Source organism: Haliotis rufescens, unplaced genomic scaffold, assembly GCF_023055435.1.
Source record: "Haliotis rufescens isolate VD_foot unplaced genomic scaffold, xgHalRufe1.0.p SCAF_4, whole genome shotgun sequence".
In the NCBI taxonomy this organism is placed as follows: domain Eukaryota; kingdom Metazoa; phylum Mollusca; class Gastropoda; order Lepetellida; family Haliotidae; genus Haliotis; species Haliotis rufescens.
Genome location: NW_025964112.1, coordinates 43708731 through 43723298, shown reverse-complemented (window position 1 = coordinate 43723298; position 14568 = coordinate 43708731). Strand labels below are relative to the sequence as shown.

General features: G+C 41.6%; 1 protein-coding gene across 1 annotated transcript in view; it reads left to right on the top strand.

Annotated features, from left to right (window-relative positions):
• The window catches only part of LOC124135913 (protein OS-9-like), a 69751-nt gene that overhangs the window by 22941 nt on the left and 32242 nt on the right, over positions 1-14568 (top strand). Inside the window, exon 14 of the mRNA XM_046501596.2 lies at positions 7754-7927. Within this exon, the coding sequence (XP_046357552.2) occupies positions 7754-7927 (174 nt within the window). The remainder of the gene's footprint in view (positions 1-7753; positions 7928-14568) is intronic.

The window sequence follows — 14568 nt, the reverse complement described above, 5'->3', positions numbered from 1 at the left end:
GTATTTTTATGTTCCGAAGATGCAGTCGTTTTAAAATATAATGAAAAGTCAAAATGTGATTTGACACCCATAAGGTCCCTTATCTCATGGTAGGTCACAATTGTTGTTTCATTGAGCACATGTCCATCTTACATCCAGGAATGTGGAAATGCCATCTCCAATCCATCTCATCTACATAAAAAAACTTCAAATTTCAAAAGAAAGTCAAATTCAACAACCCTCATGTCCAACAATGAGGAAGTGAAATCTCCTTTTGACTACTTTTGATTTGCGCAAGTATTTATCCTGATGTGGAATGTATTGACTCTGCTCAGTCCAGTTCAAACATATCTTCCTATGAATGTGTGATGTTGCTCAATTAAGGTGCGTCTACAGGGCGCTCAATACTTTCATCACCTTGGTCGTAATGTTTGCTCTCCTTCTTGCCCTGATAAAGTTGTATCATCCCAAACTCCATTAGATGTTAGTTTGAGGGTTTGTTTTGCAACTCTAGGGCACATTAGGTGCAGACGTTTACGGTTTGTTTGAGACTATTAATGCTCTTCAGGTGTTGAATGTAACACATAGTACGTTGATAGGAATGTGTACGTGAAACATCACAAGCCCTGGCTGTGGGAAGAATTTGTTGTTGATTTGATTGAATAAGTTGGTGAGGGAATGAGTGAACATTGCTTTGGGTGTACAGCTTTTTTACGGGTTTTCACAGGCTGATTTCAGTCTATTACTATTAGTCATTACTTTACTACTAAAAAAACGAGTTCAGGACAATCCGATGATTTTTTATTACTATACACCAGGGTCACGATATGATAAGTATCATGATATATAGGTCATGATACAATAAGTATCGCGATACACATATTTAGCTAGCTGTAGACACATGTTCATAGCGGCTATTTCTAGTAGTGAGTGAGTGAGTATGGTTTTACGCCGCTTTTAGCAATATTCCAGCAATATCCCGGCTGGGGGACACCAGAAATGGGCTTCACACATTGTACCCATGTGGGGAATCAAACACGGGTCTTCGGTGTGACGAGCGAACGCTTTAACCACTAGACTACCCCACCGCCCCTCTAGTAGTAAACTTGACACTCCAATTACAACACGTTTCATAATATTTGACTGACAAAATTGCAGGGTGTCATTTTACAAGTAGTAAGTAATTTCTTTTAGCAAGTGTATCATCTTGTATTGATACAGAAACAAACGTATCGTGTATGGTATCATGGCATGAAAACTTTCGATGCACTGGTGCGCCGATGTATCGTTTCACCGCTATTATTAAATTGTTATGGCATGACAGATTAACTATTGTAGTGTGAAAGAATCAGGTGGTCCTTAACTTTCTTTTGGTAGTATAGATGTATATATCTTTGGACAATGGCGATTAACTCAACCATTCATGAAATTTCAAATTAATTGCTCACATACACATGGATTTTGTTGTGAGTTAATTTTATGAAATTATTTATAAATTAATCAACACAACTGTTTATCCACAAAGCAAATTTAGGCTATAATGATCCAATTTTAGAAGCCACTTTGAGTTTATTCTGTCTGTTGTGAATTATATGAAATTTATATTCAATTTAACAAATCACTTAATTCCGCTTCTTGTTACCATGCTTACCAAGATCAGTAAAAATAACGAAGTAAAATTGAACATGTGGAATACAAGAATTATGCCCCAGCAGTAGAATTGTCTTTATGAAGGCCTTGCTTATTTAAAAATTGAATTATTTGTTTCTTACCCTCCCAAACCTTCCTGCCAATTTCCTGAAAGTGGTGAATAAATTGTTTAAGTTTCTTTGCAGTGGAAGCAAGATAAAATTAAAAGAACTCTTGCATGCAGGCCTGTGAACGAGGAGGGTGGATTTTGTGTGATTGAAGTTTGTTTAATGTAAATCTTGGGTTAGAAAACAGTTTGGTATGGCAAAATGAATCAAAATATATAAAAACAAATCACTTCTTTTTTCCCTCACTGTCAGCATTTAGCCTTCATATGGTAATCCTGCGTTTCCAAATCTAATTTTTTTCCAATGCTCAAGGCTTTATTTCAGCACCATACCCGTGCCTGTGGGTTTCACTAAACATGCTAAAGTGGTACCTACTTAAAACCTGCGTCGCTTTCTTTAAGCTTACCTACTGTGATATGACTAAATAATGTTCAAAACAAGATCAATGACAGATTAACAAATGCCTTAAAAAAACCCGGGTGTTCTTTAACTGTCTAAGTTGTCTTGGGCACACCAGATATCTATATTCGTGGGTTCGAATCCCAGTTCACCCAAATTATGTTTCTAAGTTTGCCAGTACCATACCCTTGCTTGTGGGTTTCACCGAAGTGGTGACCGCCTCCGTGGTCTAGTGGTAGAGCGTCCGCCCCGAGAGCGGAAGGTCCGGTGTTCGATCCCTGGCGGCGTCATACCAAAAGACGTTAAAAGATGGTACTTGTTGTTACCCTGTCTGGCGCTCGGCATTAAGGGGCTAAAACAAGGACTGGTCGGCTCGGAGTCAGTATACTGTGTCTGAGTGGGGTATTCATGTTAAACTGCGACATGGTATCTCAGTGAGCTAGGACTATAAATCGGCATCAGTCCGGACTAGTACAAGCAGCCACACAAACACATGTACATGCACGTCGCTATATAAGTGCAATAATCTTGGACGCGAAGTTAAACCCCATTTCACCTCACCTCACCGAAGTGGTAAATGTCTAAGGCCTTCATCACTTCAGGCTTTCCTCCCATATTAAGCTGACACGCGGCAATATAACTGGAATACTGTTCAAATCGGCGTTAAACCCATCTCGCTCACTCACTCACTCGTTTAAGGAGTATGTTGTTATCCCTCATTGATTTTCATGGTGAACCAAAATAATACTTTGGATAAATGTAAACCATATTTATTTCTCAATCTTTCTTTCCGAAGTTTAAGGACACCAGTTTGAAACACCTTTAACAAGAAACAATTTGTGTGAAACGTTGGCAAATGTGTGCTATGTACCAATTGCAGATAACATTTTGAACCATGCTGAAACTCTATTGGTCGCATTTAAAAAAAGTTCATTTCTTAGTGGAAAACAGTATTGTGGAGGTACATGCTGTCAAAGGAAAGGTCAACCCCTCCATGTCAGACGGGGTAGCTTCAAGAAAACCACTCCAATGTCAATCTTCTTGCATCGTTTAAATGCCATGTCTTGATTGCTGCAATTACACGTTCTAACTTGATGGCTTGTCAGGGCAGTTTTACATTGAAACTTTTTCTAAGCCATTTAAGATGTTTCAGTAGGGAATTTTAGTATGTTTGCGGTACTTTAATTTGTTTAGATGTTTTTCTCCAGTTTTGTTCATGAAAAGATCATTAAGCTGATTCTGAAAATAGTGATTTCAAGGTGATAAAGAGAGGATACTTTATGTTAGGTAGAGGGGGCACAGGTGGCCCTGTCGTCTAAGTTGCTGTAATTCGCTTTGCAGAGTTGCACACCCTCGTGACACCAGAAACCTATGATCATGGCATACCAATTGTGTGTTTCATCAAAGTTGTAAACATCCGAGGCCTGTATCACTTCAGGTTTTTCTCCCACATTTAGCTGACACACCATGATATAACTGGAATACTGTTCAAAACTGCATTAAAACCAACTCACTTATGCAATTAGCTAAGTTACTGAGTCTGACCTATGTTCTTACCAGGTTTGGGGTTTGATCGCCGGCAATGTCATACGAAAAGACGTAAAAAGATGGTACTTGTTGTTACCCTTTCTGGCACAAAGCATTAAGGGGCTAAAACAAGGACAGGTTGACTCGGAGTCAGTATACTGTGTTCTTACCAGGTTTGGGGTTTGATAGCCGGCAACGTCATACCAAAAGACGTAAAAAGATGGTACTTGTTGTTACCCTGTCTGGCACTCAGCATTAAGGGGCTAAAACAAGGACTGGTCGGCTCGGGGTGAGTATACTATATCTGACTGGGGTATTCATGTTAAACTACAGCATGGCAACTGAGTGTGCTAGCGCTATAAATTGGCATCAGTCCGGACCACTACAAGCAGCCACACACACACGGGCATGCATGTCGCTATATAAATGCAATAATCTTGGACGTGACATGAAACCCAATTTCACCTCACCACCTCCATTCCTACCATCCTGTAGATGTCAGTGTTGAAGCAGATCATTTTTGTGGTCATGTGAAATAAAACCTTGTTTCTATTCCTGTATACCAATATTATGTTTGTGGTATCTTAATGGAATGTTTCTGAAATCATTGTGAAAGTTAACAAATATGGTGACAATATGTCCAAGTTGGCAGTGTGTTTCAAAATTTGTGCACCTCATGCATGTTCTGCTTAGAACTCAATTAAATATCTCCCTGTAATCAAGGAAATATCTTATGAGAATTTAAACTTCTAATTTTGGAGGAAAAGTACACATAACCCCTAAATTCCTCTCAAAATGATGACAGCTGTTTTTCTTTCACAGCTATTTCCACTGATGTCAAGGAATTCTACTTTCTTTGTACACAAACAGTGAAAATTTTGTGATTTCCAGCTGTGTTTTGTCATTGCGTATGTTCAACATGACTACAAAGCAAGGTAATGAAATGTGTGTGTGTATGTGATAAGTAGTCAGTTATTGTGGCAACTTTACACACGTGTGTGAGATGTGTCAACCCACGTCATCCCCACCTGTTAACAGTTCACTTGTAAGATGTCATAATTTGTTGTGTTCAAGTGTTTCACCGCTGTCTCAATATTTTCTCTGTTGCGCAGAATCCGAAATTGACGCAGATGTCTTGAAGTTCGGTTTTATTTTTATTGAGAAAGAGCAATAATAGAATGATTGCAAGCATGTGTTTTGAAACCAATTTTTTCAAGCAGGATAATGTTTTTGTTATTTTTTTTTTTCATTTTCAATATTCATTTTCCCCTTTGATCAACAGATTTGTACCATGTTTCTTGAGATGATATTTATTTAAAATTTGTTTTGTTAGTACAAGCAATAATATGTGCAGATACCAGTTTTGATAATAAAGGATTTTGAAATTTAACAAATAGGATGACAGCTTTATCACACATGTTATGTTTTTGGTAAATACATGTGCTGGTATGATGGACTGAATAAAAAAGCAGTTAGTCTATCAGCTGATTACAATTAAATTGGTTGGTCGTCATGGTGTTTTTAGGGATCTGTGGGGATATGTTCAAATCATAGAAGAGCATTTTCATAAGTATTATTATTAGTTGTCCATGTTGTTGGGGGAACCAAGGTTTGTTTCATGTCACAATCACCCAAATTCAAGCTTTTTCATGGTGGCCTGTTAATAATTTATCCTGGACCAGATAAACCAGTGATCAGTATGTTGAGCAATGAGCCATTTAGTCACCCCATACAGTTTGCATTAGGGAACTGTGAACCATTTCTAACAGTGAATATGGGGTTGGATTCAAGGTGAAAATAGAGAAAAACAAAACATGACTATTTTGACATATGTACATAGACATTGGGATAACAAGTAGTCTGATAAGCTCCTCTCCTCTCCTCTCATTCCAACTCCTCTCCCTTCCTCCTCCTCCTCTCCCCTCACCTCTGTACTTCTCTCCACTTTCCTCCCTGCAATAGGGCTGAGATATTGCTGATGCTAAATTGTAACCAATCATTCACACACACCTCTCTGTTCCACTCCACTCGCTCCACCTTCCTTCCTGCAATAGGGCTGAGATATTGCTGATACTAAATTGTACCCAAGTCATTCACCCACTCCTCTTCCTCTTCACTCCACTCCGCGCCCCTCCCGACATGGTTGTTTTGCTTCCACTGCTGAGCGGGTACAACTGGCCCTGTTGTCCTAGCAATACAATTCCCAGTGCGAGTCTCATCCCTTGGCTGTCAATTTACCACCCTTGGTTCTACCCCCTCATTGCGCTGACAAAGACACACCATGATTTACTCACCGAAATACATTCTGAGCAGCATTAATCCCAACTCCCTCTAAAGCCATCGCTTGAAAACCGATTATTTTATTTTCCAGCCTTACATACTTTAGTTCCTTGTTTCTTACTACTACAATAGATGAAGGATGATTAATAGATGAATCTACATCTATTTCTAGCGTAAAAACAGGAAGTTTACTGGAATGTGTAATCCGGCCAGGCACAGTTGTCCCGTATAAACATTACACAGACCTTGAAGTAGATCTTGTTGAACCTCGTGTGTCACACACAGTGATTAATACGGCTTCTTATCCTGAGAACTCAGGGCTGTGACAACAGGCTTCATTCACGCTTTGAAAAAAAACACGATTTAAAGGCCCAGTGTGACTTCAATTTGTAAATGTCTTGACCTTTGAATAATTACTTAATGGCTTCAAATAACTGACAGTAAGTTTGGGTCAGGATACTCCAGGTTGAGGAAATCCATTGCCGTTTGGGAGAAGGATGTTTTGTTGCATAATGAAAATAAAAACACTCCTTTTCGTACAGGTAAAAAAGTTGATGAAGTCAACCAGGTCAAATATTTTTAAAGAAATAGACGACGAGTGGGAGTTGTTTATCATACAATAATACACTGCTGGGAGAGGCACAGCCCCGAATGGTTTATTTTCCCTGCAGTGTTTTATTGGCGATAAACAACGACCATGAGTTGTTTATTTCTTATATGAGATATTAACATAATGTACAGCCTCTTAAAGGATGTTGATGAAATGTACAAGCTTTAAAAATATTTACCCAAATTTTATTAATGATGACTCCCTGAATAGAATCCGACCTCGGAAATGTCGGACAAGTCCATTTTATGAACAGGTGGGTTATGTTTGAATCCCGCATATTCTCTCGATCCTCATGTCGATCATCTTTAACTTTTCTCATGATTCCGATTGTCATATCTCTCCAACTTTTGGGGCAGTCGGGTAGGCTAGTGGTTAAAGCATTAGCTTGTCCCGCCAAAGACTTGGGTTCGATTCCCGACATGGGTACAATGTGTGAAGACCATTTCTGGTGTTCCCCGCTGTGATATTGCTGGAATATCGCTAAAAGTGACGTAAAACCATACTCACTCACTCACTCTCTCACTTTTGGATACAATTGTTTGGCCACTGCGTTTACCCGCGTGGTCCAGTTACTTCTTTGGGGAACAACTTACAAGACACTTACCTTTGAAGAATGACGTTTTCCCATACATGATGTTATCAAAGTGCGAGCACATCTTCGAATGTCCAGAAATGATGTCATGATAGAAAAATGTTTTAACATGAAATAAATCATGCTTGTTCTTGGCGATTCGTTTTTTTTTTATATGATATCACCAGTTGGGCTAGTACACTTTCAAGGTTAATTTCAATCTCTGTTTCAATCCAGCCTTCCCTATCCCTGCCCACCCACAATCATTATTGATGGTTACATACAACTGTGACTGACCCGTGAAGATCAGGGCTAGAATAGGTCTTCAGCAACCCATGCTTGCCGTGAAAGGCAACTATGCTTGTCGTATGAGGCGACTAATGGGATCGGGTGGTTAGACTTGCTGACTTGGTTGATGCATGTCATCGTATCCTAATTGCGTGGATCGATACTCATGATGTCAATCACTGGACTGTCTGATCCAGACTTGATTATTTACAGACCACCATAATATAGCTGGAATATTGCTGAGTGCGGCGTTAAACAACAAACAAACAAAACAAAACTGCTGTTGCTAAATGTTGATTTTTTTCTGTGTGAAGTTATTGACCGTGTTGCCTTGTGTTTCAGACACTCCCGGCACAAAGGGGGATGTAGCAGATGATGACCGGGTGAAGGTGCGGGTGACCAGAGTCAAGGCCGGTGATACAGTCAAGGATGGAACTGATGTGCCAGATGAGCAGAAACAGCAGTTGGAGCAGACGGTCAAAGATGAACTCATTAAAGCTGGCTTGGACACCGGAGGTATGTTCAGCTATACTGGTGGAAACCGGTTTCCAATGTTTGTTTTCAGTTTTCCCCGATATTGACAGAGCAGGCTGACCTTAAATGGTTGTCACCCATCCAGTTACCTTTGGTAATTTGCACCTGCAACAGATTAGAAGGCTTGCATTAATTAACCTTGCTGATAAATGATTTTATCATACCTCCATGTCAAAATGATGAGATCTGATTGGTCCATGTTATCTTGTTAAAATACTATGTATCCAGCCTTGGAGGGAAATAAGTTCTCAATGGGGGAATATATCCCTTATCCCCTACCACAAGCACGACAGGCTGCAAGTGGATTTCTGAGAGGCAGAATAAATCCCTTTTCCCTTCTGCACGCTTTTTCCGAGTCAATGAAAGTCATGTGACTTAGCACAAGTTAACCTCCGCTCAATCGAAGTGCTGTTTTCAATCAATTTTGAATTTGTTTTAATTCTTTGTCAATGTCATATTAAAACTTGTTGGTAAGATAAATTCGTTGTAGTGGATCACTTGGGGAACATTGGATTTTTTGCGCCACGCGTGGTATAAAACCCAACGCGGGATGCATAAAACCCCATGTACTCCTTGTGATCCTCCTAAAACTTAATGGTGGATGCAACTTGATTGGGTTCAACTTGGATTCGAACCGGTAACATGGGTAACCTTGTCTCATCTGTGACATCACAATTTAATTTGCAGATACCTGTGAAGATATGCTTGTCCTAAGAGATGACTAATGGGATTGGGTGGTCAGGCTAGCTTGGTTGATGCATGTCATCATATCCCAATTGTGTAAATCGATGCTCATGATGTCAATCACTGGATTGTCTGGTCCAGACTTGATTATTTAAGGACAGCAGTCATATAGCTAGAATATTGCTGAGTACAGCAAAAAACAAACAAAATTTTGCAGAATCGCTTCGCTAAGGTGTGCCCAAATACGTTGTTACCAGATTTGTCCTGATTGTGAATTGTTTGTCAGTACAAAACATGTATTCGGTGGTTTCACCTCAGTGGTACATGTCTAAGACCTCCATCATATTCGGATAGAGCTGAAATACTCCAACTCACTCAGTGTTCAAATTTAGCATGAAAGTCAAAGCGGTCTTGTCATAACCCTAACGGTTGAAAATTTAGGAGGTCCCTAATTTCAAATACTATAGGAAGAAACCTCAGGGACACCTGGACCCCTCTTAGTTGTGAACACAGCACTATAACTAGTGTCATCTCAGGGACACTAGGGAGTTGCTTGCCTCAGAAACTTGTCAGCTCGTCTCAGGGATTTGTCAAGGATTCTAAAGAAAGTTTCCTATCTGGCAAATTTGGGATGAAGTCGTTATTTTGTTAAAATGTGGAAGTTCTTATCTTCTTAAATTCAGAGGTAGGCCTATTTTAACATTGTATTTTAAGATGAAATAATATAAAACTAAGTATTAAAAACTTTAAAAAACGGGCTATACTTGATCACTCAACTTAGTTGAGGTCAAAATAGTTTATGTGCATCAAGGCTTCCAGCTCAGATACAAAAGAACATTGTGTATGCCTTTTGTATCCATTAGAATTTCTACCTTGTTGACTCCTACAAGTTATCTCATAGTTTACAAGCTTTTTAAAAATATCTGCATACTTTTGTTACAAGTGATGGGGGGGCACGGGTGGCCCAGTCGTCTAAGGCGCCGCGATTCGCTGTGCAGAGTTACGTCCCCTGGACACGCCAGAAACCTATGATTGTGGATTCGAATCCCGGTTCACCCCGATTATGTTTCTAGGTTTGTCAGCACCATACCCGTGCTCGTGGGTTTCACCAAAGTGGTAAACGTCTGAGACCTGCATCACTTCGGGCTTTCCTCCCACATCAAGCTGACATGCCGTGATATAACTGGAATAATGTTAAAAGCGGCGTTAAACCCAACTTACTCACTCACTCACTACAAGTGATGGTGAAGCAAAGGGGTATAAAACCTCAAAACCACTCGCACAATTAAAATGGATTACCCCCGGTACACAACAATCAAACTGCAGTTAAAAAGAGTTTCTTGATTCTACATTAAAATAATTCGTTACCCATAATTCCGGTTTTCATAATAATATCAAAGGACATCCTAGCAATAACGTCGGCAAAGCAATAAGGCATTATTAAAACACAGTCATAGTCACCAGGGGTGTGATTCTCCAAGTCTGCATCAGACATCGTTGTTGCACAGTGGTACATAGTTGAAGGCCCATCAACGTTATCTCAGTTTTGGTCAGCCCCGACATGGGTACAATGTCACACGCACAGTAGCATCATAGATACAACTGGAAGAGGCAACAAGTCGGGCTGTTTCACCACCAAATTACAAACTCCACTGCCTTCTACATTTGTTTGTTTATTTGTTGTTTAACACCACACTCAGCAATATTCCAGCTGTATAACGGAGGTTTGTAAATAATCGAGTCTGGACCAGACAATCCAGTGATTGACATCATGAGCATCCATCTATGCAATTGGGATACGATGACATACATCAACCAGGTCAGTGAGCCTGACCACCCAATCCTGTTAGTCGTCTCTTACGACAAGCATAGTCGCCTTTTACGGCAAGTATGGGTCTGCCTTCTACAACAATCACAAATGTTTAATAATGCTTTGCTGATAAGCTACCTCACTTTCACTGAACACAAAAGCTACTCGCTTGAATCAATCTGATCACAAACTATATATCAATTACATAACAAGTAATTCACTCAACTGAAAGCCCCACCCCTCAATTCAAGTCTAATTGCACCGAATATACTAATCAAGAGATACAACCCATATTCAACCATACATCAGCACACATGACACTTTGTACAAATAATGCTATTTGTAGTGGATAACATGTAAATGAACTTTTCCAAATTTCCTCTGTTAATTCATCTGTTAAATATTTTACAAGAGGGATATCAATGTAAAGAATTTTGTTTTCGGAAACCGACTACCTATATCTTAAACAGGGTAGATCACAAACCTGGTTGTCATGACTGAGATGTGGTGATAGATGGGTGTGTTGGCAATTGTTTAAGTTTTTATCACAGGAATTTGTTATGAAAGTCTATTTCGGACACCAGGAGGCTGTTTTTGGCCACAGTTTCACACAGTGCTTGAGCTTGGGAGCCTTTTGACTTTTGTCTAAGATAAATCCTCTGGTAAATACATCAGCCTGATGAGGATGCAAGCAAGTGGTGGCAGCACATCCACAGGTTGTTGTAGGGAAGTCCTGTCCATGTGTTCACCATTGCTGGACAATTTAGAACAATCCTGCCTGGCTTGCTGGCAAGCTTGACATAACTCCCACATCAGGCACAGCTCAACTCCAACGTAATGAGAAGGGCCTGCTCAAACCACAAGCCTTTTTTAGGGGTTCGGGCCCTGTATTTGAATTATGCCAATGAAATCTTCACGTTCAGGTTTGTCTGAAAATCCATTGCCCCCAAAGTTTGACTCCTTGAACTTAATCCTTATAATATTAGAATTCAGTCGTTGAATAGGTGTGAATTCAAAATTAATTTTGTCAAAGATTTCAATATGACAATTTTCACTTAATCATGAAAGGCAGTTTTCGAAATTGAGCATGAAAGTCAATGGGTCAGTGTCACAACCCTAAGGTTACCAGGGTGACAGACTGCCTCTGAGGCCTAGTGGTAGAGCGTCTGCCAGAGATTGGAAGGCTCGGGGTTAGATCTCTGGCTGCGTCATACCAAAAGACATTAAAAGATCTTACTGGTTGTTACCCTGCCTTGTGCTCAGCATGAAGGGGCTAAAACAAGGACTGGTTGGCTCGGAGTCAGTATACTGTGTCTGAGTGTGGTATTCATGTTAAACTGCGGCATGGTATCTAAGTGGGCAAGCACTATAAAATCGTCATTAGTCCGGATAGAACAAGATGCCACACACACGTGCATGCACATCGCTATATAAGTGTATTAATCTTGAACACGACATTAAACCCCATTTCACCCCCCTCACCACCCAAAGGTTACAAGTTTAATATTTAAATAGATTTAAGTACTGTAGTAAGGATATCAAGGATCCCCTTTCATTCAAAGACTTTATGAGAATTACCCTTCAACTTGCTTGGTGTCCCCCTGGTGTCTGTTATATTGTTTAAAGAAGTATCAAACACAACTCTCTCACTCAGTGAATAATGTAAGCTCAGGGGATCAAATTTGCTAAAGTATGGAGGGTCATGTTAGTTTTGTTTCAGGGGTCAATTAGGGTCAATTAGGGTCAATTAGGGGTTAGTGTGTGATGTTCCTGTGATTTATTCCAGCAAATGAATCCTCAGTTGGGGATCCGGAATTGGTCCCAAGAAACTTGCCAGTTGTAAGAGGAAACTTGGATCAGGCCCAGTGACTTGGTTGATTGCATTCAATTGTACCCAGAGTGGACCGTTTATCATTATATCAACCATTGGTTTGTTTGGTCCAGATTTGATTATTTACAGGCTGTCATCATATTACTGAAATATTGTTGAGTGAGACATGAAACAACAAACAATGCAATGAAAAATTAACTGTAGTAATGTGAAAGAATCAAGAAAGGATAAGATATATGGATAGGAGCAACGTTTCGATGTAGGTCCCTAAAGCTCCACTCACTCTTCACTTAAAGCCCCACTCACTTCTTCCTAAAGCTCCACTTATTCCTCCCTAAAGCTCCACTCACTCTTCACTTAAAGCCCCACTCACTCCTCCCTAAAACTCCACTCACTCTTCTCTAAAGCTCCACTCACTCCCCCCTAAAGCTCCACGCACTCCCCCTAAAGCTCCACTCACCCCTACCTAAAGCTCCGCTCACGCCCCCCTAAAGCCCCACTCACTGCTCCCTAAAGCTCCACTCACTCCCCAATAAAACTCCACTCACTTCTCCCTTAAGCTCCACTCACTCCCCCCTAAAGCTCCACTAGCTCCCCCTTAAAGCCCCACTCACTCCTCCCTAAAGCTCCACTCACTCCTCCCTAAAACTCCACTCACTCCTCCCTAAAGCTCCACTCACTCCTCCCTAAAACTCCACTCACTCCCCCCTAAAGTTCCACTCCTCCCTAAAGCTCCATACCTCCCTAAAGCTCCTCCCACTTCTCCCTAAAGCTCCACTCACTCCTCCCTAAAGCTCCACTCCTCCCTAAAGCTCCACTTCTCCCTAAAGCTCTACTTCTCCCTAAAGCTCCACTCCTCCCTAAAGCTCCACTCCTCCTTAAAGCTCCACTCCTGCCAAAAGCTCCACTCCTCCCTAAAGCTCCATACCTCCCTAAAGCTCCTCCCACTTCTCCCTAAAGCTCCACTCACTCCTCCCTAAAGCTCCACTTCTCCCTAAAGCTCTACTTCTCCCTAAAGCTCCTCTCCTCCCTAAAACTCCACTACTCCCTAAAGCCCCACTCACTCCTCCCTAAAACTCCACTCACTCTTCTCTAAAGCTCCACTCACTCCCCCCTAAAGCTCCACGCACTCCCCCTAAAGCTCCACTCACCCCTACCTAAAGCTCCACTCACTCCCCCCTAAAGCCCCACTCACTGCTCCCTAAAGCTCCACTCACTCCCCAATAAAACTCCATTCACTTCTCCCTTAAGCTCCACTCACTCCCCCCTAAAGCTCCACTAGCTCCCCCTTAAAGCCCCACTCACTCCTCCCTAAAGCTCCACTCACTCCTCCCTAAAACTCCACTCACTGCTCCCTAAAGCTCCACTCACTCCTCCCTAAAACTCCACTCACTCCTCCCTAAAGCTCCACTCACTCCTCCCTAAAACTCCACTCACTCCCCCCTAAAGTTCCACTCCTCCCTAAAGCTCCATACCTCCCTAAAGCTCCTCCCACTTCTCCCTAAAGCTCCACTCACTCCTCCCTAAAGCTCCACTCCTCCCTAAAGCTCCACTTCTCCCTAAAGCTCTACTTCTCCCTAAAGCTCCACTCCTCCCTAAAGCTCCACTCCTCCTTAAAGCTCCACTCCTGCCAAAAGCTCCACTCCTCCCTAAAGCTCCATACCTCCCTAAAGCTCCTCCCACTTCTCCCTAAAGCTCCACTCACTCCTCCCTAAAGCTCCACTTCTCCCTAAAGCTCTACTTCTCCCTAAAGCTCCTCTCCTCCCTAAAACTCCACTACTCCCTAAAGCTCCTCCCACTCCTCCCTAAAGCTCCTCCCACTCCTCCCTCAAGCTCCACTCCTCCCTAAAGCTCCACTCCTCCCTAAAGCTCCACTCCTCCCTAAAGCTCCACTTCTCCCTAAAGCTCCACTCCTCCCTAAAGCTCCACTCACTCCTCCCTAAAGCTCCACTCCTCCCTAAAGCTCCACTTCTCCCTAAAGCTCCACTTCTCCCTAAAGCTCCACTCCTCCCTAAAGCTCCACTCCTCCCTAAAGCTCCACTTCTCCCTAAAGCTCCACTCCTCCCTAAAGCTCCACTCCTCCCTAAAGCTCCACTCCTCCCTAAAACTCCACTCCTCCCTAAAGCTCCACTCCTCCCTAAAGCTCCACTCCTCCCTAAAGCTCCACTCACTCCCTCCTAAAGCTCCACTCACTCCCCCCTAAAGCTCCACTCACTACTTCCCGAACTCATGCACTAACTATAAATTAAGCATTGTAGATTTCACTACATGCAAGTGTTCACCGCTTACACAATTCCC